At 38.6% G+C, this 25,372-nt stretch overlaps 1 protein-coding gene across 19 annotated transcripts in view; it reads right to left on the bottom strand.

Moving 5' to 3' along the window:
- The window catches only part of Zbtb20 (zinc finger and BTB domain containing 20), a 793,136-nt gene that overhangs the window by 45,659 nt on the left and 722,105 nt on the right, over positions 1-25,372 (bottom strand). For 17 of the 19 annotated variants that reach the window (XM_047564557.1, XM_047564559.1, XM_047564560.1 and 14 more), the window contains 2 exons: positions 23,455-23,618; positions 22,891-23,078 (listed from right to left, as the gene is read on the bottom strand). In XM_047564557.1, coding sequence (XP_047420513.1) covers positions 22,891-23,078; positions 23,455-23,465 — 199 coding nt within the window. In that variant the 5' untranslated portion in view covers positions 23,466-23,618. The remainder of the gene's footprint in view (positions 1-22,890; positions 23,079-23,454; positions 23,619-25,372) is intronic. The other 2 variants (XM_047564573.1, XM_047564574.1) reach the window with 1 other exon arrangement.

Raw genomic sequence — 25,372 nt, 5'->3', positions numbered from 1 at the left:
AGCCCACAGCAGTCAGGCACACCAGTTTCATGAAGGTTCTTGGTGCACCATGGCCTGCAGGCCTGCCCAGCACACGCTATCTTTGCTGCCAAGGTGCCAAGAGAAAGATTAGCTCAGCTGAAGGGGTGGTGAAGGAAAGGCCCAAGAAGAGATTGGTGAGGCTGTTGGCTAAGTCTGCTTCTGTAAAAGTGGAATCAAAGTCAAAAAGGCAGTGGGAAAGAATTAATCTTCACATAGAATTGTAGTCAAAAGGGAAGAAGGAGCAAAGGGAAAACTGGCTGAAGTGGCTAAGCAAGAAACTAAAAAAAGATTTACCTACTGAAAATAGAGAAACTAAAAACCAGAAGACTCCAGTCTCTGATGGAATAGAAGAGAAACAAGCCAACTCTGGGTAGTCATACACCATGCCCTGTCAGTGGTCCTTGTCTCCCTTCTTACATAATCCACAGGAATATTTTTAACAACTATTTTGTAAACACAAATTTTCTGACAGGAACACTTAAGAAGGAGGGAATCCCACTTCACTCCAGTGTTAAATGTAAATTATTTTTTAAAATGAAGTCATTTACTGATTGCTTATTTTTTTGGTATAACCAGAAACTAGTGGGATATTGAATATGGGAAGCTTTGACTGTCTTGGGTGTCAGCTTTATGTTTCATGGGTGAGGGGTTAATTTTATATTCTACGATACAAAGCATACTAAATGGCAATTTGGAGTCACAGTCATGCATTTAATATGTCTTGAACATTTTAAATTACTTCTATTCCCATATCTGTAGAATTGTTTCCTAGGAAAACCATTCCTTGATCATTGCCCTGTCAGAACTGTGTGCACTCTGCAACATGTTTGGTTGTGGTAATCCAGTTTTCCTAAAGATTTTGTTAATGTATTGTGAAAAATTGAAAATTTGGGTATGTAGTATATATGGTATAAAATTACAAATTGGTGGGATTTATATTATTCAAAGGCATCTGAACATATTGGTACTTGATATCCTCTTTAGGAAAATTTGCCTCCAAATTCAAAGGTAGAAAGTCATGGGAATAACTATTTAATAAAGAATAACAGGCCAGGGATTTTTAGATTTTTGGTATGTAAGAATAGTGTACAAACTGAAATGTCTGTGTTCTGATCCTCAACCCAAGCAATAAAATCTCAATTATGAAAGAAAAAAATAAATTCAGGCTAATCCAACTTTATGTCCCATCCACCATTATCCTATACCTTTAATATCCAATCCCACTCATTTTCCCCAGATTTCTGATTACGTAGATTAGAAAACAGGACTAGTCTCTTTGGAATATAGTGTACCTTCTATGAGTCACACTTCATACCTCATCTAAAGATGAGGCCTTTATGAGCCTTCTGAGACTTGAGTTAAGTGAGAGTTCTAAAAAACAACAGGGGTGGTCTAGGAGAATCAAAACTGTCTCAGAGGAGATCATTACCCTTTCCTAAGGCAACAAATGCCGTCAGTCCCCTCAGACAGAGAGGTGAGTCGGGTAGCCATGTGCAGGAGATGCCATCACAGCAGAATGGTGGCAGGTGGTGGGTAAGTCCTCTTCTGCTTCAGGGGAGAAGGAAGGAGAGAAGACCATATTTTTTTGGTGGGGCACATTTCCATTGTCAAACAAGTCACATTAGGCTTCAATGTCCCTAGCCTCATGAGGGTCTCCCATCACAACTTACAGTATACCATCTTGTCTCAACCAGTGTCCTTACTTCAATAATAGGAGACACCCTGCAAAATGGAGACTTCAACTTTTGTTGTGATTCAATTGCATGATGAGGGCTTGTTTTGGCTTTCAGCAATTTCAGCCTTGTGGTTACAGGAGAGAAAATTCTGACTTGGGGCACTCTTAGAAACTCTTAGGTCATTTATATGGAGTTGGAGTCAAGAAACCATAGCCTTGAAATCATTTTTGTCTTTTATTACTTTGTCCAATAAGAATTAGAGCACTTGATCAGCATTATTATATTTCTTGGTTCTCCCCAAGGGTTCGAAAGTATAATATACAGAGTCACTAAATCCTTTGTCTCTTATCAAACATGAGTATCAAACATGTTTATCTTGCTTATCTCTAAAAACAGTTCTGCCATGGTTTCTTGGTGTTTTCTGTACTGTTGGAAGTAGAGTCCTTAGCATTTTAGATCTAATCAGATTACAGAGATAATTCTAAAAACCTCAAAGTCAATTAAGGAAACTCATCTTTAAAATTCTGTTCCTATGGAACCACTCCTGGTCCCAAAATTTGTATTAATCAGGGTTCTAGAGAGATAGAATCAATAGGGAATACATACAGATACATGAGAGGGGACTCATTAAGGGAATTGGCTCATGCAATTATGGAAGCTGAGTTCTGTAACAAGAAATCTGCTGGCCAGGGATATTGGGATGCCAGTAGCATGGCTGGGCGCAAGTCTGAAGACCTCAGAACCAGGGAAGCCTACAGTGTGATTCTCAGTTGGAGGCTGAAAACTGAAGTGCCCAATGAAAGGGTTGCTGATAAATTCTGGAGTCCAAATTATAGCAAGCCTGAAGTTCTGATATCCAAGGCAGATAGATGAGCCTTTCCCAGCTCCCTGGTGGAGTTATTAATTTGCCTTCTGCATTTGCTCTCTGTGGACCTTGCACCAATTTGATGGGGCCCATGCACAAGGAGGATGGATCTTCTTTACCTATTTCAATCAGACTTACAAGCTTACCTCTTTTGGAAACACCCTAATAGACACCCCAAAGTAACACTTTTCTGGGTTTCTAGGTATTCCTTAATCCAGTCAAATTAATTATCATGACATGCTTTATGAAAGTCTATACTTTGAGCACCTGATTCCAGTAGAATAAAACACTGAAATTTATTCTAGTGTAGTGCAGTTTGTGAAGGTTACATTTTAACTCTGTGATTAAAGGCAAAGATAGAAGATTCCAGACAACATTCTTAAAGATACCTATGCCCTCATTCCAGAGTTGAAATGAAATGGCTTCTTGAGAAGGAAAGACCTGCTGGGACTAAGGATAAAAGTCAATGTAATATGACTTGATGCCTTTAAATTCTCTTACAGTGTAAACCTTTGCAGACACCTCTAGGAGTTTCTTTTCTTTTCTTTCTTTCTTTTTTTTTTTCCTTCTAAAGCTCATTCCTTACAGATTTAGTTGCTGCCCTATTGTAACCTTTTCTTTTGTTCACTAAATTTGGAGAAAAAAAATACAGAGATGCTACATCTGTGGGTGGGATATGAAAATGAACAAAAGGATGTACTTAAATTGAGAGTTATGCAGTTTGAACTTGGCTTTGGATAGCCCTTAAAGAGGGCTGTATGTATTCAAATGTGCAGTTAATTTAGGTTCTTTATTTTGCTTGAAAAGAAATTGAAAATTTTAAAAGTGATTTTATTAATAAATGAGTGCCTTCTTACTATTCTGTTCTCCTTTTGGTCTCTACATAACCATATACTTATTTTTCAGGAAAAATAAAATTTTAACATCGCTAAGTCCAAAGATCCAATCTAACTCCCAAGAATAGCATTCCTTTGGAAAATATCATCAAGTAGTGATATAATTTAGTTAGGTAAGAAATTAATTTTTTGACCTTGGGAAAACTTTTATCTGAACTTCAATGAGTGAGAAAACAGAACTCTGTAGTACCATTAAAAAAGCTTCCTGGCTAAAATTATCATGGAGTGTCCCAATTCACAGAACTTCCCTCCATTCTGTGTTGCTGTGTTATTCTGAAACTGCTTTTGATGCAGGCTTTCAGAGTCATGCTCAAATCTTTCTTTGCTTGGGTCTTCCTGAAAAAAAAAAAAAATTGTTTCCAGTGTGACAACTGTTGGCAGGAGACAGTGGAAGGCTTCTTTATGGAAGGTGTGGACCTGAACTTGACAGATTATCTTACTGAGGAGTGAAGGCCTTCTATTCCAATGCCATAGGGAAAGACAAGGAACAAGAATGAATGGTTAAAATGGAAGCACAGAGATGAATTGTGTAGGCCAATTTAGGAGAGTATTGGAAACTCATCTGCATACCTAGGGTGCTACATTATGAAACCAGGCATGAGAATCTTTAAAAAGAAGATGTAAGCTCCTTTATATTCTTGCTAAGATGAAGATGATTTTTCAACAAGTGTTACTAGATAAAACTCAATCCATTGGCAAGTGCTGGAATAATTGAAGGAGAAGCACAATACATAATTATGCTAATAAGGAGTATGATATTTTGTTTTTATTGTTTGTTTTTATTATATTCCTTAAGTATCTTTTCATATAATGTTTATTGTATTATTTAAATATTTTAGAAAAAATATTGAGAAATAAGAGTCTTCTACAACAATTGCTAACATCCTTACTACCTGATCTCACTTCACCGATTTAGTTTGATTTGATTTTCTCAGTCTTCCCCCAAATAAAATCTCTGAGCTAATTCAAGAGGTTGGTCCTTTTGCCATCTCATGCATGTGTGTATTGTAGTCATTCTTAATCCTCCTCTGTTGAATTTGTCCCAAGTTCTGAAATTATTGTGCTTTGGCTACTCACCAAGTCTTATGTATCCTCCATAAATCCTATTCAAAGTTCTTCCTTTTTGTGAAGCCTTACATGATTACCAGAGTCCATTCTGAGCTCTCTTTTCTCCTATTTTCATTGCTTGGTGAGGTAAAAAATTGACACATTATTTTCTGGTTTATTCCCACTGAATTAGAAAACGTCGATAGGAAAATTTCCCCTTTCCTCTAACTGTGAGTGAGAAAGGTCACATCTTGTATGCAGTTACAGGTTCTGTTGCCTGGCTTTTGGAGTGGGGTGGTTTCAAAGTCCATTAAATCCTGAAATGAAGGGTTTTCTCTCCTATTCTAGATCCTCTAAAAGGAAGTGATGTGAAACCTTTCTGGGATATGAAGGGGAAGGTTAGTGTGTGGGAGTTAGACTGAGGTAACAGAGGAGAAAAATCATCAACTTTTTTTGAAAATATGGAAAGGTCTCTACTTACAACTCTCCTTGGGGTAAATAGCTTTTCCCCTTTGTAGAGACTGGACATAAAAAGGCATTGCCTTGAGAGGAACTGATCACCTGGGCAAGGTGATCAGTGGCAAAGACCACTGTGAAGGGCAGTCAGAAGGAACAGGCTCAGTGACACCTTTGTGGGGTAGTCAAGCAATGTTTATGATGAAGACCACTATGGACTAAGGATGGGATCTCTGCCTGGATTTCATGAGTCTTGTACAAATCTAGGGAGAAGAAAGGAGCCCTGAAACTTGACTACACTTTTTGCTAACTTGGTGGACAGGGTGCCTCGGGCTTAATTTTCTTTAGAAAAAGCAGCAAATGATTCTTGTACCTGAAGGTTGAGGGGTATATCTGAACTTTCTACATATTTACTACATAATTTAGTCCTTAACAGTATATGAAAAATCTCTTTTTTTCATTTGTGCCTATATGTCTGTGTGTGTATATATATATATATATATATATATATATATATATATATGAAGAGTCTAAGCCTTGTGAAGGTGAGTACCTTACCTCATTATATCTATAACTACAACGACGAATACAAATACATATGACTGGATTCCTGACACTCCCAGCACACTTCTTGATGATGAGTAAGTTATATCTGAGAACTTGTTTGGTCACTTCTCCACTGTAGTTCCCAGACATGTGAACAATAGTGGGAACCTTAGGACATGTATTTTCTCTGAGGTGTATTTACAAGTTGTCCCAAGAGGTCTTTTCAGGCACTGAAGGTCTGTGTAATATTCTTGTCCTTTATAACCCTACCCCTCTCTCATCAAGGAATAATGATGGTTCTATTTTCAATATGAATTTAAGGCCTAAGGCAATAGATTTTTTATGTGTTTATTGAGTTTCCCACAAACCATATTCATTCATTTATGATTCCTGACATAAGCTATACTGTACCCTTCTTCCTAATTTCATTTCTCCTAAGAGACTGCTCACTGGGTCCTCCTGTGAGTTGATTTTATTTCTTGAGCTTTAGACGTCTTATAAAGGGAGTTAGTGCCTATGCTGATATGCTAGAGTGAGATATGCTTCCTTCTAGCAGTTTCAGTGTTTCTTGTTTAACTCCTAGGTCTTTGATTCACTTTGAGTTGATTTTTGTGCAAGGTGAGAGGGATGTAGTTTAATTCTACATGTGAATATCCAATTTTCCTAGCATCATTAAGTTAAAAAGGCTATTTTTTTCTTTAATGTGTTCTTGGCACCTTTGTCAAGGATCAAATGACTGTGTTGATGTGGATTTGTCTCTGTCTTCTATTCTATTCCATTGGTCTTTCTATCAGATGAAGATTCAGTAGAACCCAAAGCTGAGCCACACTTTGTAATCGAATATGAGAAGAGATGGCCAGTTTGGGCTGTGATATAAAAATGATCAAGTCAAACTCTCATGACCCTTGCCTGATCGAAGGAGGTTAAACTGCTTGGTAACACATGCTACAGAGGTGTCTATCCAGCTGATAATGGGTATTTATATTTGTGTTAACACTGTCAGGGACTGTTTAGAATATTTTCACTTGGTGGCCACTGGGTGTCCTCATTTACAAAGTAAATATGCAATATTTAGTGCAGGTCACAGAGAGAATAAAAGACACTAGTTTTCTCTTTGGTCTTTCACATACTGGGTATAAATTTACTGCTAAACTCACAACTAGGTTACATATTAGTACTTTTTAAAAATCTTCAGGTCAAATTGTTAAAGTTTATAACCCAAAGTAACTTATTCAGGTTCCAGACATGAATTTAAAAAACTGTACCTTCAATAGAGGGAACTGTGACCCAGCTATTAGAATGAGCCCTTATTCCTCTGAAAACTGGCATGGGATTTTGACTATCTGCAGAGAGAGCCAGCAGAGAGGAGCTGAGAAGGTCTTAATTTATTCTTGAAAGAAAAGAGAACACCAAATATCTCCATGGGATATTTGTTATATTCTGTTTTTATCTCAGTTTTCCTGAAAACTAATTAAAAATAATAATGAGAAAGATAAAATATATTCTTTGCTTGGGCAAACCAAAATAATGTGAAAAATAGTGCGATAAGCTGGGTCAATATAATAATTATCAATTATTTTGCATTTAGAGACAAAGAACTAAGCTGTTTCTTTGTGGACCTGTTATTCCACCTATAAAATTAAGATGTTTATGCTTCATAGGAATGTTGTAGGGATAAACACAATAGAATATGGAGGCAGGCACACAGGGTTCATGGGAAGAGAAACTGTACAAAATATAGATTTAAAATATTACTAATACTCTATGGTTGAGTCACAGTTGTATATGACTTGACCCCAATGATAGGAGGGAGTCAAGGCCAGGAGCTCACACAATCAACAAATATTTACTGGCTTGAGCACTCCAAGACACCAAGTGTGACACATGGCTTGGCAATCACTTTGTTCTCCCTAAAGTGATTTTCTGCATTTCTAGGATTGCATGGTCTCTAAGTTAATACTTATATACATATCAGGTGAGATCCTTTTCCCACATGGCAGAAAGGATTTCTGCCTCTCCACCTTGCAAATTTCTCAAACTCAAGTTATAGAACTATGAATGAATATATACTTGCCTTTAAATGTTATACTTAGCAAATTAGTTACTCTTTTTCAAAAGTAGACTTTACTGGAAGAATTTTTTTTTTGTTTTTGCTAGTGTACATACCAGCTTAATTATTATTCTCTAGCAGGTCGTTTCACTATATAAATTATCAACATGATTCAGTGCTATAACCAATAATTTATACAGATAATATCAGGGAACTAGGAGACTCCGTGATCTATTCACCTTTCAGAGAGTTCCATGGCCTTACTGGCTTTGCTTAACTGCTTGTTTTGTTTTTAAAGGACCACCCACCCACGCCTCTAGGATAGCACTCTGTACCTCTTAAGCAACAGTAAATCTGTAACAATGCACGGTAGCCAGGTCACTTTCACCCTGAGATCGTACAAAAGGATCACAATGTATTTGCAGTGTATGGAGAAGTGTCTCGTTTCTTCTAAAGATCCTTAAGTTCCTGGGATTTATAGTATTTTCCAACTCTTTAATTAGTAGATTCAGTTTTGAACTACTGTAACCCCGAAGACACGTATCTTCAGAGCCTTTCTGATTGTATTTTACCCTAAGCTTTTTCTCTTTTTGGTTCCCTCAGTTTGCTCCTTTAATTTCACTTTGAGAACTTCTTGAGGCTCCGTGGCTGCACAACTACACAGCACAGGCCTTATCTGATGTGCCGGCGCCTGGTGTGGTCTGAGACACACTGGTGTTTTGTTCTTAAAGTACAGGACTGATGTTCTGAAACCTAGACTCCAACACAAAGGAGATCATTAGCTCATTTTAAGTGTCTCTTTTCTTCCCTCCTGCCTCCTCCTACCCACCCCAATCCTTCCTTAGTCCTGTGCACTGGCAGCAGATGGCAACCATATTCCAAAGCTGAGTATATACAAAATCATGCCATGGAGAACAGAGTGGCTTCAAAGTTAGCCTTTCTATTCAAGTGGGATGGCGGGACTTCTGGAGAAGTGAACTCATCTCTCATTCATTTAGTTCTCTATTCATTCAGCCAGGAATATTTTTTTTTCTTCCACATCCTTCTACTGTCCAGCCAGTTAAGGGAGGGTGGGTGAGAAGCAACTCTCTTGAGGGCCCTTCCAGCAGGAGGGCACAAAGATTCTATGCCAAGCTCCTGTTTCCCTGGGCCAGCTCTGCCCCTGGCTCATCAAATCCTGCCATTCCCAAGGGAGGAGTTTGGGAGCACTGTGTGGGGGGCGGATTTCTCAAGAACCGTCTCCTGCTAGACTGACAGTCACATGCTGTATTCCCTAGACAGAGATTAGACTCGGGAAAAGGATGAAACAAGGAGGAGGGGGTGGGGTTGCAGAAAACTGTGCAGGATGCTGCAGTAATGGGAGGTGGGAGTGGGAAAACCTTTCCTTGTTGTTGTTTCAAGGTTTGCTGGAGCTTTCACCTAATCATCTGTTTGAGCATCTTGAAAATAAGTATCTATTTCCATGATATCTATCAAAAACAGGCACCAGATTATACTACAAAGTTGACCTTAACCCTGCCATATTGCTATTAGAATCAAAACATGTAGCAGCCCACATCCAACAGAAAGCTCTTCTGTTTTCCCAGCAAACAAACCGGAGGGTATCTGTGATGCACTTTGTTATGTAGGTTTGCCGAATGAAATATCATGTAAGAAATCAGTAGCTACACTTTTACAAATGGACAAAATGCTCACAAATGCACTATAACTGCATTTTGCTCAGTTCTTCCTAACACGTTCATTCATTCATTCATTCATCATCCAACAAACATTTGCTGAGAACCTACTCTGGTTAAGTACTTTGCTGGGCACTCTAGATTAGAGATTTATCAGTGGAAAAGACAGGATTTCTGCATTCAGAGATTCTTCTGCCTGGCCAAAATGAGCATCTAACAACTTAAAGGGGGCTGGGAATATAGCTCAGTGGTAGAGTGTTTACCTAGGATGCAGGAGGCCCTGGGTTCAAACCTCAGCACTGCAAAAAAGGAAAAACAAAAACAAACCTGCTAGACCGTCATTTGAAGAACAGGAATAATTCATTTTACCTAGTATTTTTTCAGACTCTCAAACATATTACTTCAAGGTTCAGAGTCCTTTGATCAAGAAGTTCTGTCTTAAATATCTCTTTCTATTGTTATATTCATTCCTTTCTTGGCTACAATGTTGAGAGTTCAGATTGCAACTGCTACTCGTTTTTGGGGGGAGGGCGGTGGGACTTTAACTCTGAGGATCGTTACTTTTCAAGCTACACATATATTTTCTCTGTAAATATTGTACCATCTAATTTGCGTCTTTGGATTCTGCTGATTAGCCATCAACATGTGATTTAAGGAATACTGCATACGAGATGCAGAAATCATGACTCAGTAAGTTATCATTTTACAGCTCTGACTTGGGATTTATACAGACTTGCGCACAATCTAGTTTGGCTTTCCATCTGCAGCGATTACTAGGAGACTTGTAGATCAAGTTCTGTATCCATGTGTCTCTAGAATTCTGTACTCAGCAGCAAAAGTGCTCAGGAGTTAAGAGAAGCAAATGTCCAAAATTATCTCCATGCATTACCAAAAAACATGGGCAGGAAAGGCTCACTAGGGACAAAAAGCCAGTGAAGAGACTTCACTGAGTTTCTTAAGATTACATCTTTCCCCTCAACTACTGAAAACTGCTTTAGGATGAAAGAAGGAAAGTGAATCAGGTGTCTAAGAATAGTCCTTAGGGCCAGGTGCAGGGGAACACACCTATAATCCCAGTGGCTAAGGAGGCTGAGGCAAGAGGATGGCAGTTCTAGGCTAGCCTCAGCAACTTACTGAGGCCTTAAGCAACTTAGCAAGACCCTGTCTCAAAATAAAATGTTAAAAAATTTAAAAACAGGGCTAGGGATGTGGTTAAGCATCCCTGGTTCAATCCTGGTACCAAAATTAAATATGTAAGTAAGTAAATAAATAAGCTTAAGGAGAAGTCTTCATCTATAGTGAAACACATTTACTCTTCTAACTTTACCTTTATTTTTAATTTTTTCAAAATACTCTAGTCATCATCCAGAATGTCTTTCAAAATGGTAAAAGACATTATTTATTTATTTACTTATGTATTTTTTCCCTTATGTTTCTTTTCAGAAAAGCCTCTCCACATGATGGCACGGCAGTCTGCCTGTTCTAAGGACCTGATCTTTTGACCTCTTCATTTCTTTGGGCTACAGTGAAAGGACACTGAAGGGTATACGCAGGGGCATCTACAGATTTGACAACCTTTTCTGAGGTGAGATCTCACAGAAGTCCATTCCCTGCTATTTGAAAATCTCTTACTGATTAAAACGAGCTTCTGCACAAGAAGGGCCTTAACTGGTTAAAGGTCTAACATAATACTATAGCATTAAAAATACTTTAAACCTTCCCTAAACCAGGAGGAAAACATTCCAAAGGTCATTTTTTTTTTTTTTTAGCTTCTCTGAGCCCTAGTTATTTCCTTATCTATAAAATGGGGTGTTCTGTAAAAATAATATGCTGAGTCTTTGACAAGGAGTGGATATTCACTAAATATCTGACCTCTTCCATTTTTAAGGAAAAAAAATACCATGACAAATGGGTGGATGAAGAATGCAAAAAGGTAATGGAGAAGCTTCCCAGTCTACCCAGGCCTGAATCCAGAAGGGACAGGAGAAGAAGAGGAGGGTACGTTACTCTGAAGTGAAGTTGCTAACTATTCTATTCCCGCTGACCCCTACAGATCTAGGGCTTTTGAGTCTCAGTCATTCTTTGGGGGGTAAGGGAGGGTAGGCACCTGCTAAGGCCATTATTTATGTTGTATCAATTTTAGTCCATATTTACTTCATGATTGAAAACATTTAAACTGTAGCTAATGCTCAAATTCACTGAGTGCTGGCTGGTTGGTGCTATTCTGGGGCTTCACATATAGTATTCCATCTAATCCTTATACTAACCCTATGAGATAGATACTATTTTTATTCTCATTACATATAGAAGGAAATGGAAGCAAAGGGACATAATTAAAAGCAAGTATAATGCATTCACATTAAAAAGAGCAAATAACTAGGCCATGGGGGTGAGACAACATTTTTGGAACAACACATGGTCTGAATCTGAGTCCATTATCAACATGTTCAAGAAATAGTCTTAGAAGTCTGTTGTCACACCTGTCCCTGCCCTGCAGGGATTCTGAAGAGACCTGAAAGGGCAAGGGGAGTTGGTCTGCATTTGGATATTGCTCATGGGATCTCTCTTCCTTGCTTCTTAGTTTACTCTTGGAGGCCAGGTTTGAGGATGCAGATTCGGAGTGGGCTGTGCCTGGGAATGTCAATCTTTCCTTCTTTTAATTTTCTGATCCAAATTTAATGAAAGTTTTGAATCTGTGTCCTAGACGAACACACACAGTCACAAATATGAATGTACACATCAGACTCCCAGTCTGGTATCAGTGGAGTCTAAAGCCTCTAGGTCAATAGCTTGTTCTGGAGTGGTACTGGGGGCCACAGTACCCTCTATCTAAAGCCCCTGCCTGTATCACTGCCCTAGAACCAGGTGTGCCTGAGGATACTTTTCAGCATCTTAACCCAGGATTGCTGAAGCCACTTTGGGAGTCTCAGGATCAAGACTATAATGCCTATAGGCAGGTATAAAACAAAATAGACTTGATTTCTGGGGGTTTCCTCAAAATTGGAACAAAACACCCAGTCCTACATCCAAAGACCTCCAGAATTTCCCTGAGAAAAGAACAGGCATTCTTTTCCGTGGCTTTAACTTTTAAGAGTTTAAGTTCCAGAAACTGCCTATGTCTTTTCCCATGACACAAAGAATTATACCTTGTAGATTAAGTATATATGCACCTTTTCTTCATTATTCCTTTATATCCAAACACCTGGTCAAGATATGAGGCTGAAACAATGAGATTGTACAGGATAGAAAGTGATACTAGCTAAAAGCTGAATGACAAAGGTAACTCAGTTATCACTTCTAGAAGACTTTTGTGTGGTATTCTACAGGCTGTACCATGCTTTCTTAAAAATTCTGTATGTACTGACTCAATATTGCATCAGATATTGGTAAAAAAGTAATAATATGTACCCAACTGAAACAACTGGGGATCAATGAGTGGGAGAATCTCCTTTTTAGAAATGGAAAAGAAAGGCAGAACCTTGATTCTCAAGGTCAATTTGGTATCAACTTTGAATTCAACTTGCTCTGTGGTATTATAAAGACTCCTGTTCAAAATTCTTCCATGTGGTTGTTCATATAATTTCTAGTACTGATAAAATAATTTCTTCATTTAGTTTTATATGTACTTTAGTAGCAAAGTATTATATACTTTAGTTGGTTCCAGATCACCATCTTGAAATAGAAGTGATATCAGATATTGTATGTCCTGGTGGTAGTGGCTTTTGGAGTGTTTTTAAATATTAAAGAAAGTATAACAGTCCAAGTAAACAGTTTTAAACCCCCAAGACCAAATAATGAACCTGACGATGTCTTATGATGATGGAGGAAAACAAAAGAACAACACATAGCTTGTTACTAGTAGCTATACAGCTACTTGAATTGGACCTATCATGAAAGAAGTTCACAAAATGTGGCATTTTAAAAAAAAGATTACACTTTGACATAACTTGTTTTTAAAATTTCCAGAAAATCTAAATGCCGAAAGTATGCTGCTGGTCCTCTGCTTAATGTTCAGAAATTACTGAGTAACTGAATGAATATTTGTGAAGCCATTCAAAGAAGACCATGCGACAGTTCTTATAAAGCATTAGTTCTTGTTAGCTAAAAGGAAGATAAAGCAATGAGGGGGGAAAGTATGGAAAGAACTAACGTAATTCCAGATTCTTCAAGTTTCTTTTATATTTATTTATCCTATTTCTCGCCTATGAAATGGGAACTCTAATTCCCTCTCACCTTGCCTATTTAATCAGAGCCTCTCAATATTATTTTTTATTTCTCAGTTTTTAAATAGGCTTAAGACTCCTGTATTATAAAAACATTCAAGATCTCACGTTTGCATTATTCATTATTGTTTCTTTTGAAACCATTGAACTTCTTTTTGAAAGTGGTTTATAATTGTTGCTTTCCCAGCCGCCTGTTTGAACTCCTCTGGATGGTGTATTTTTGTATAAATGTATGTGACACATCTGATTCTGTTTTTATGACAACCACCAGGAAACCACCTATCCCAAAACCTAGGTGACTTTTTCTAGTCCTCTCCTCCTGGTGTCTTCAGCACCTGGTGCCGCAGGTCCTTTCTCTGTCTGATGACTTCTCAGCACTATCTTGGTTTCTCTTATCTCTCAGATCTTTTCTCTTTTTCCTTTGATCATTCTTTCTTCTCTTTCTTATCAATCAGTGTAAATATTCCCCAGGGTTCTATTTTCTATTTCTTTCTTTAAAAAAAAAAACAAAACAACAAAGTTGTCTTTGAAGTCTACTCCTATGTTTGTGGCATAAAGTATGGCCTCTTGGCCACAAGGTTTCCTAGCTCAAATTTCAAATGCTCCTACAGTCCTCAAGTACCCTATTGATAACATTAGTTGCCTCTGTTGGAAATACCTGTCGGATATTATCCTTAGCACAGTATGAAATGGAACTCTTTTCCTCTAAATTCATACTTTTCATCTTCTCTTTTTGTACGTTGGAGTTATCTTTGATAATTTCCCTTCTCTTACCTAGCAGTCAGCTCCTGGAACTATTGACCTTCACCCCAAAGTCTGCTGAAACTGTCTCCACTTCCATTCCTCTTGTCACCAGCTCCCTTCAGATAACTAGTAGTGTGAAGGAATGACCATACTTTCTGCACGCTCTTCTTCCTCCAGGCCCTTTCCACACAATTGCTGCTAAATTAGATCTTCCCCACACAAAGTTTGAGCATGGCAGGTCCTACTTAAAACCCTTCCACATCTCTGAGGCAAAGTGCAAACCCCTATTCCTTACACTAACGCCTCACCTCCCATGAAATCCTGGTCTTTCAAAAGAGCTCAAATGGGACTTTCCTGATAAAATTAACTAGATGTTGCTGTTAACTGGATTATAAGGTATTTAAAAAAACTTTATAAATTCCAAAACAATGATGACTTGAGCAAATGTACTAAGTTTTAGGATTCTTGGTGTTAAGGTCTGTTTGCCTCCACCTTTGTGTACCTATCAACTCAGTGCTGTGTGAGGTACATGGATGTACTCTACACGTTTGCCATGTGAGTGAATTGAGGCTCTGATGGATCCTGGTGTATGGACATGCATCCTTAACCACCCTGCAGGGCAGATGTTTGTGAATGTGTCTGCTCTTCTCTATTACACTCTTAAGTCTCTGAGTATAGGGTTCTGGTTTCTAAAACTGCATCCTACAATACCTATCCAGTGATCCTCCATATTCAAAGCATCTAGTAAATTGATGTATGAATAGTCCTGAGTCCTTTATGTTCACAAACAGACTCAAAAACAGGCTTCGTGTACAGGGGGAGCAAGAACAGGATTCTCCTTTCCACTCTGTCATTCACAGTGTTGAAAACCCTTTGGTATGGTATTTGCTGTCTTTGGACCTCAGTTTCCTCTTTTTGTATAATAATAGGTTAAGACCAGGTAACATTTATCTCTTTCAGTGCTGATAAAAAGTTCAAACTGGCACACAAAGGGGTACAGAGAGAAGAAAAACAAAACAGCTTATTCTCCTGATGAGCGATAAAGAGTTTGACCATGGCATCTAGTGTGGGGTGATTGTGGAAAGATAAAATTTCCTTAAAACAAAAAGTCCTTAAAGAATCCTCATGCATACTCTCAGTTGATCCTAAATGATCCACTTTCAAGGGCCGTAGTGCTTGTTGGTTTTTTAATTTTTTTTTAAGTCAGGATGTGCAAAGCCATGATAGATACGGAGAATCACTAATTTTATATAATACAATTTGCCATGAGCAGAAGTATGTATAAAACTGTCACTAGCAGCTACAGATAAGAATTAAGGAAGTACTCCAGCAAGGGATGAGATAACAAGATGAAAAATGGAACCCTGGTAATCAGTAGTCTAGATGTGGATGATCATAAGCATATCAATGCAATATTTGGGAGGGCAATATGGCATGGTGTGACTTGAAGCAATGGAAAATGAGACCAGATTCCCCAAGGAACCTGGGAGAATTCTATAGAACTACAGATTTCTGGGGCCTCAGGAGCCCAAGAGTCAATAACAGAGATGCAGCAATGACATGTATGGGTGATTCTGTGACCCCAGAAATAACCCTTTCTTAATAAGAAAAGTTATTTTGAGATGTATGGAAACAAATTTAGGTCACTTAGAATACTTTCTTACTTCTACTGACTATGTGGAAGAGTATTTTTGTTTATTAGAAAATAAATGGATATTGTTTGATTATTTGGAAAGCAAATTCTCTAAAAGGACACATAATTCATTCCAGTTGAATTATAACAACAGGTAAAATGCTCTGTGGCTCCCCAGGAAACCAGGAACTCCAAATACAAACTTTCCTGTGATTAAAATGAGGCAAAGCCTAAGAAGATCTCAGCATCACAATGGAGCTCCGGGTTTCTAAAAACTCCATGTTCTCTGTGGCCTCTACGGGTTTGTTTCTGTTCCTTCTACCTGGAATGCCATTCCTTCCTTTGTCTACTTCACATGTGCCTACTCCTTCTGATTGGGTTTAAAGGCAACTTTCCTGTGGAGCCCTTCCTGCTGCAACAGGCTCCTTCCTGGGGAGCCACAGAGCATTTTGTGCAGAGGTGGACTTTCCATACAGCATTTGTGTCTATCCCTTTACAGGTTTAGTGGGGTGTTTATGTAAAGTATTTGGGAACACTGGGCTCCTAAAGTGAAAGACTTGTCCATATCTTCATCACTAATCCTAGCTGAGGATTTGGGGCAGAAGCAGGGGTTCTATAGCATTTCATCAGGTACTAAATTAATGACTAAGTAAATGACTATGTGAATGAATGAGCTTTAAAAGTGAATACCAGAACTTTCTGCATTCAGTGACCATGGAAGACACCTAATTAAATTAGCATTTGAGGGAAAGGGCAAATTCTATTAAAAGAGAACCAATATTATAAGAAGAGGTAGGTTAAGACATAAGTTATCAAAACGTGATTTAAAAAAAATAAATGTGTTCACAAATACACTATGAGGAAACTAAGAAATTACGAGAAAATAAAAAATAATCAGCTGGGCTTCTAATGTGTAAGTGCTGCACTAAGCACTAAAATCTGTAAATAAGTGGGTATAAAAGGTAACAAAAATAATTCCAAAGAGACTATATATCAATTAACTCAGAGGCAGAAAGGTGACTTTTTAGGAAGGAAAATGAAATGAAATCCACATTTAACAGGTAAGAAGTTTATCTCGTTGATGAAATAGCAGAAAAACAGTTTAAATTGCTAGCAACAGAAAGACAGATATATAATTCCATATAAAACTTAGAATAAAAAGGAATGCAGGACACTTGGGAGGTGAGGGGAGCACCTAGTTATATGAAAGATGCTCTATTTACTGCTTAACTCACAAGGAATTTATTAGAAAATTAATTTCCAAGCCATAGAATCTTAACTGTCTGTGATTATTATTCCATCCCATTTGGACTATATTTCTCCTGCAAATTAGTGTGACCCCAAAATGTTTTCAGGATTGTCCAACTTGTCCTAAATTCCATAAATAAACTCTTTCAGAGGATGCTGTTTTTTGCCATGTCTCTATTACGGTTCTACACAGATGGACCATTTTTGTCCTTCCAAAGTCTAAGAATAACTCTTTCAGTTATCAAGACATACCAAAATCCAGTTCAGCTGCTCCTGTGGGATTCCAGTTAGTTTAGACACATCTGCTGAGATACATGCATTTGAATCCAAATGAAGCTTTTGTTTGATTATACATTTTGAACATTTATGGAGGTTTTTTGGGGCCAAAATGTTTTTCATTTTTTGGCACACCAAACAGAGATCTTCAGTTATAAACACTGCCTTCTGAGCACCTCCAACAGAAATTCAATCTTTTCATGTGAACAGGTGCCTCAGGAAGTTTTTGGAAGGTTTTACACTGAATCAGCTTTCCGATTGGAAACTTTCTGAACGCACAGTCAAATTTGCCAAAGAGACCTTCAAACTTGCTTGAGCAGTTTTCACTCAGACAGACATACATTCACACATAGAGACAGCCCAAGGAAAAGCAAATCAGAGCTCTGTAAAACTCCAGTATCTTTCTTAAAGGTTAAATACCATATGTAGCCCAACTGAACAAAAAGGAATACATGACGGAAGAGAGAATGAACAAGTAGCAAGAGGATCTTCATGAGCGTGTCCCCTAAAAGCCAGACCAGAATTTAAGCTACACGTTCCTTTAGTTAAATCTTTAACTCAGTTTTGAGTATGTACTCAAGCATTTGCATTTTAAAACACTATATCACAGAGTACCCCTACTAATTCCTTTCAATTGCAAGCTGGTTCAAACAGTTTTGAGACACTTCCTTCTCTAACACAAATGGGTCGACCAGATTCAAATGTAAAGGAAGAAAAAACACCATTCTGAAGTCAGGGGTTCTTTGCCAAAGTCCACATCTTACCTGATTTCCCTACAAGTTTTCCTTTTCAGTTTGAATATAAACTGGAGAGTTGTTACAGAGTAAAATAACTTTTTAAGCAGTAAGCCTAAAAAAGTTTCTAAGGAGTAAAACTGCTCCTCCACTGGGCATGCATGGAATTCATGGAGAAATCTGCTTTCAAGTTGTTCTTATGGCCCTGGACCAGATGCTCTAAGGTGACCAGAAACCTTTGTCTACACCCACTTAGCAGATTTCTGGCTCTTTATCAGAGACTAAGAGGTTTATTTGCAGAAATGAATCATTTCCTTCAAAATATCCCTTACCCTATTTACATGCTTGCATATTCCTTCCATTTTGTTTTCCCCCTACAGCTTTACTAAGGGAATTAATTATCTAGAAGAACAGGAACATACAGTAAGTACATCTGAGATACAGGATGAGACACAGTATGTCATCTATTAGGCCTGGCTAAGACCAGCAGCTGATGCTAAATGGGAAGGAACATGCACCAAATGTTTTTTAATCACAAAGTTAGTAATTAATTGCTCTTTAAAATACATTTTATGCTTCTTTCTGTCTGTGTACATGAAATGCACATTTATTACATGCCAAAAATTACAACATTATGGTTTAAATGTGACTGGCACGGAAGTCCGGAAATCAGAGTTAATGTTCCCACAGCAACTTTAATTCTGTCCGTGTGCACATGTAGAACTATAATAGTCTTCCGTTTCAGGGTAATACATATAGATGGTTTGGGGAGAGACGCTAAAGACCCATATCCTCAACTGTAGTTACAGGAAAGAAACAAAGGATAAAAGCCGTACTCCTTTCCACATACGTGGATAAAAACAATGGCCCCACGCCCCATGTTGTGTAATCAGGGAATGAAAGACTCTGCTGTGATGCCGGCACTCAAGGGGACAGTTTCTGTTGCTGTGGGAACCTGAACTTCACATTTCCTGACTTGGGGGTAATTAAAATGTCAGCCTTAATGTGGCATTAATGGAGTTTGCCATAAAAATCCTCTTTGTTTTGTTCTCTAAAAAAATGGCTTAAAAGTTCAAAATGAGCCAAGTGTACTAAAAATTTTAATCATGGGGAGTTGGACGGGGGAAGAAAAAGGATGGGAGGGGGAAGGACAAAGAAGGTAGATGGCAAGAGATAGAAAAGGAAGAATCCACAGTCTCCTCGACAGCCTTCAGCCCCGGCAGCAACACACTACCTACTGAGCTAAAGTTAAACCCACCCACACAACAGTTTGGTAATGTGTAAAGGTTAAATTAAAAATAAATAAAAACTGTTAATGTGTAAGTGCATCTTGGCAAAGACACAAAAAAACGAGACAGTCTGATGAGTCCAGTGTAAAACACAGGAGGGTAAGTAACTACAGATAGCAGCTTCGACAAAAGAAAGACATCAGACTAGGTGGATCTACAGCCAGAAGTAGGGAGGACCGCCAGGAGAGCAGAATCAACTTTTCCCTTCAATGGGAGCCTTATTTGGGGGAAAACAAAATGGAAGAAATATGCAAGTGAAAGTTCTGGTTGCGTCTATCACATGAATATGACTGTGATGTGCTACAGCTTGGTCGTTGTCAAGAAAGGTTTTTCATATGGAGAGCTTCGTCTGCTCTACTGACTTGGTTTAGTCCTGTTTAAGCATTTATAGGGAGAGCTTGGCTCAGTTCATACTCAGCCTGTTACGTGGGTAACTGCTCTGTCAAACACCTAGGGTTTTTGTGCCCTCTGCATTCCCAGACTCATCTTAATGCCTTCCATTATCATCACCTGAATCTGTTTACCATTTGATTTTAAGAAATGGCATAGAGGTGACAAGTTAGGAGGTAATGGGGAATATTACGGAGAGGAAATTGTGTTAGTGGGTGCACTGCAAAGCAATATTAACAGCTTCAGCTCACAAAGAGAGCCTATCTTGACTGTACTCCTCTTGTTTTGAATATTGCTGGGAACTTTGGTCCAATGTGAAGTGGCTCTGCAGGCTAAAGAGCCAACTAAAAATTTATGGCGTCAGACTTAACATCTTTGCTCTAAAACATGGTCTTTGTCCTTCATGTGCAAAAACACTGTGGCTTATCCACCCTTATCAGTTCATAGCAGAGCTGACTTCTTTTGTGGATTGTTTTTAATCCATCCTGTTTTATAACCCAATCATCAATACAAGTAGTTGCACATCGGACATGCCTGTTTAGAGCTATGAATGCTATCTTTAGGCTTTGATCAGAGAATTCTGGCTGTTTACAATGAGAATGAACACATAAACACCCCTTAGTACCCAAATAGGTTAACTGTAGGCAAGTCATTCATCTATCTGGGTGTCATTTTTCTCAGTTTTCTCATCTGTAAGTTGGGAAGAATCATACTGAACATCAGGAAATGGGCATTAGGGCATGACTAAAAATAATTTTGCTAAACACATGACAAATAAAAAGGTGCTATAAAAATGCAGGCACTTGTGAAAGCTTGGAACACCACACACTAGTGGAATGTTTCTGAAGTTAAAGAGACTAACAAGTCAAGGGCACTATTTTTAAATGCCCCAAATCTGTTGGTTCTAAATAGGAACTGAATATTTTACCTTAAAGAAATTAGGCTTTTAAATTAATCTATGGTAAGAATGACATTTGAAAGTAAAAAAAAAAATCGTCTTGAATGCAAGAAGAGCATCCAAAAATTTTAACAGCTTAAAATAAACCTCTTTCCTGTCTTCTCTCAAGCAATCTCCAAATGGACAGATTTCTGTGAATCTTTCCTAAAAACAATTTTCTTCTAAGTGTAGGCTCAAATCAGGACAAACTACAATCCAAATATATTTGGAGAAAAGTATAATCAATTTAAACAACAGGTTGGAGTCGAGTAGACATACACATCTTAATGGCAAAATCAGAATGACTTTCTAAACAGCTGGAGATTAGGATTCTCCTCCCAATTCATTCTCCTTCCAAAGGCATTCAGACACCCTCCTGAGCTCAGATCTGCTAGCTTCCTCAGGGTCACTGAGGAGCTGCATGGTGACACTGTACTCCCACCGTTCCCTAAATGTTGGTGTGCCATGCCAGTGCTGAGGCCTGACCAGAAGAGGCTTGTAGTAAAGTACAATAAATGAAGCTCAATGCTTTCTCTATTCAGCAAACCATTCATTTTGCTCTAACAGAAGATTTCTGGGCTAAGACCATTCAATGTAATCTTCCCCATAAGGTGTGGCAGAGAGCCAGGCAATGAAGGTCTGCATGCAGAAGCTCCAGGCCCTTCACCACAGGAACAGGCCACCTTCCTGGTAGGTAGGGACAGTGTGCACATGTCTATGGGCACAGTGCCATGCCATTTTCCAATTCTTTCTGTAATTACTATTAGGCTGGAGACTGCCAGGCAAGAAAGTCCAAGTCCAAAGTCCTATTATGACAGTGCACAGAACACAGTCCCTGCTCCGGACCCCCTATATTTCTCTACAGAAACTGCAACTTTGTACAAATCACACAGGCTATAGAGATATGGATCTTGTTATTTTTCTTTTCATTTTCTAGTGACAGCTGGAGGCAGTCACAGCCCCACTATATGTAGAACAAGCTCTCTGCACCTGAGAGCACCTGCCCCTAGGTCTTATCCCTTTACCTAGAGACAATTATGATGAAGCAAGCGGGGAATGGAATCTCAAAGACCCACTCTCCTCTTGCCTTCTTTGCAGAATTTTACATTGGTTCCATCAGAAAAATAACAATAGAAGGTATAGAATCTCATTCCCCAATTAATAACATTTGTCTGTGTGAACAGGATAAATAGAGTCCTTTTTTGCAATAAAACTTTCTTGGTCTTATTTATTCTAAAAAGAACAGGCCAGCTCTTTGCCTGGAGCCAGGCATCCTTTATGGAGATCAGTTCAGAAGAGTTGATGGGTATCTTAAAACTAAAAGGAATAATCCTTGGACCCCAACTTACTTCAGACCTTTCCATTGTCAGCACACATTTCTCTGGTATCAGGTTACATTTTAGAAAAAAAGAAAAAAAAATCTCCTAAATGTGATTTATCAACTTTCTGAAAATAGACTTTGAAGAAGTGACTTCCAGATTAGTGAGAAGACAGCAAAAATAAACAGCAAAGAGTGGTTTCAATAGTGACGATCTCATTAAGCTGCCCATTTCCAAATTTAGCCCTTAGGCAGTTTTTTTTAATTAAAAAATATTTTTAACCTGAATTCTTATTGGCTATGTGAAGTCTGGGTGGCTTTTGAATTCTTGGAAGCCATTCTCTTTTCTTCTGTAAATTTATGCTATCCTTTAACCACTTCAAAATAAATTAAAAACTGGAAAGACAGAAATCCAGCCAAGCTACAAGAGACTCCAATAACTAATGCGAATCCGACTTGTGTTACGTAATTTCAACATGGATGTTTCCTTGTGTCTAACTGACCTTCTGAGGTCCATGTTTTGTTGTTCCATTTAGTAATGGTGGGAGAGCCGTTAACTCTGATCAAGAATAATTAGAAAGCAGCAATGCAATTCCCTTTTCTGAGTTAATGTTAGGAAGGAGAATGTGGCCCATACAATTAATCAGCCTTTTGAGACCAAATGGCTGGCTACCTGGCTTCAAAATATATTCTAGCTTTGAAAATAGAGATGTTGGCTGAATCAAAATGGTGGCGCGGCACTTTTGGCTACTTTAGAAGACCAAATGCAAACAGCTTGCTCCGCATGCAAAACAGCCAAACCCAGGGGAGAAGCACTACTCCAAGCACTGCAGAGACACCATCACCGCCTCACTGGTGTACTCACAATCAGATGACCCGGTGTGAGCGTGAGAGTGTGTCAGTGAATGTGTTGAGTGGATGAGGGCTGGGTCTGGAGACAAAACAGCTTCAAAGTTCAGGCAGGGAAGGCCCGGCTTGGCGCTGGATCCACCCGGCTGAGTAATCTCATTCTCCTCAGATGCCTTCTGGTTTTCAGCTGTCTTGGGTTTCTTCCTGAAAATAAACAAAGGGCCCTTTGAAGGAACTGACTGCATATTTGGGAAAAGGCATTTTTAGAATCTGTTAAAGATAACTTGATTTTTTTTTTTTTTTTTCTGAAGGGGGATGGGAGGGAGTCCAGTATGTCCCTTGTTTTAAAACAAGCTGATTCTTGTTTCTTTCCCTCCAGTAATGGCCTAACTGGGAACACATGAAAGCATATGGGCCAAGCAAACAGCACCACATTTGGACTCTGTTGGTTGTATAAAAAGACCCTGTCCCAGAACTTTAGACAGCTTGAGCTACGTATGGCTGACATTATCCAAGAAAGCATCCTTTCCCCCCCTTAAGAGTTTTAACATGGTCTGGAAAAATACTAGTGGAGGTTTACCGTTCTAGCATTTGTCAGGAAGCTTAGAGACAGGACCCGTGGAGTAATGGGAGGAGCACTGGACTGGGAGTCAGGAGACTTGAGCTATGGTACTAGCTGTGCCTCTAACTTGCTGTGTGGCCTTGGGCACCTCACTTCACCTCTCTGGGCTTCAGTTTCCTCATCTGTAAAATAAAGGGCTTGGATTAGAAGGCCTTAAAGGTTCCTTCCAGCTTTAAATTTCTATTCAGGAACACATTATGGAACATTCAACTTTCTTGATGTTAGCAGATTTCATTTTAAGTCAATACATAATTTCAAGTCACAATCTGAACTTGGCAGTTTGTACAGATGAGAGGGGTAGTGATGGAGATTATTGCTAAAATAGAAAGTGAAAAATGACAAGAAGAGTTTAGGTTCCAGTAGGTAAAGAGGGAAGGTGTCATACAGAAATTCCCCGACTCTTTACTCATCTTATGCTTAAGATTCTCCTTTTTTTTTTTTTTTTTTTTTTTTTTTTTTGATTTAGCATATGCTTCTCTAGTTCAGGAGTGTAATTGTGTGTTTGCCATGGGAGGAAGAGATAGGTGAAGGGAATTAGAAGAGACCTGTAACTAATTGTTATTTGGGATCAGGAGTAAGAAGTAAAATAGCTCTGCTATCACTTAGCTCAGGACTCCTCTCCCCAGGACAACAGATGTTAAATTAATAAATTAGCTTATAATACATGTACCCTAGACCCAACCAAAATGAGTTTATTAGTCTCTGAACAGGTCCCCAGTTTCTTAGACTTTGGGTCTTTTTCTATTGCTATTTGGACAGTAACTAGAAAAAGGGTTTTTTGTTTGTTTTTATTTTTTATTTTTGCAGTATTGGGGATTGAACCCAGGGCCTTCCACATGTGAGTTAAATGCTCTTAACTGACCAATATACCCCAAGCCCTATACCCCAAGCCCTAGAAAGCTTTTTTTTTTTTTTTAAAGAAGAATATATGTGGTACATAATTTGTTGTAAGTAGGTTTGTTTCCATGTTTCCCTTGTTTCTATGGGCATGGCATTGGACTTGGTATACAGACTATTTCATATTGAAATTTGTTGTACTGGGTAGTTAAATCTGCCCTCGCAGAATATGGTGTTATGATTAGTATGCTGTGTTTTTAGTCCAACAGGTTGTGAAATCAAATCTGTTTCTTCAGAGGGCAGAAGGCAGAAATAGCATGGTAAAGATTAGAATAGAGGGGAAGCCTTTTCAGAGTGGAGAAAGTCAATACAAGACAAACAGTAAATTGCAAATCTCACCCATTGTTTGCTGACTGGGTACTATAGGACTAACCCCCAATTCTTGTGTGTACCCAATGAACTGGTAATCTGGTTTTCAGTTGAAGAAAGTGTCCAAGATCAAAGTCTCCAAAGTCCAATTCCTCTTATCCATGAAAACTAATGCTTCCTCTAGCATTGGTTCCTCTTTGCATCACTGTGGTCTGTTTGTCAGGTTGGAAAACTCAGGCTCATTATACACCTTTCTCTAACATCATCACCATCGAGTTCTGACAATCTGTTCATACTTTTTACATCTGTGATTCCTTTCCAATTCCATTACAACTGCCTTACCACTTTTTGTTGTTGTTTTTGTTTGTTTTGGTACCAGGAATAGAACCCAGGGGTGCTTTACCACTGAGCCATATTCACAGCCTGTTTTTATTTTTTATTTTGACATGGGGTCTTGCTACGTTGCTTAGGGCCTTGCTAAGTTGCTGAGGTTGGCCTTGAATTTGCAATCCTCCTGTCTCAGCCTCCCAACCACTGGGACTACAGGTGTGCATCACCATGCCCAGTTTGTCTTACCACTTTTTAAAGTCTGTGCAATTGTTACCAATAGGCTTACTATCCTCCATGATTCCTCTAGTCCTGTTCTTTGCATTCACTAGAGCTGAGATGA

This window comes from Sciurus carolinensis, chromosome 9, assembly GCF_902686445.1.
Source record: "Sciurus carolinensis chromosome 9, mSciCar1.2, whole genome shotgun sequence".
NCBI classification, from domain to species: Eukaryota; Metazoa; Chordata; class Mammalia; order Rodentia; family Sciuridae; genus Sciurus; species Sciurus carolinensis.
Note: the sequence above shows the minus strand (reverse complement) of the source record. Positions and strands in the feature narration are given on the sequence as shown.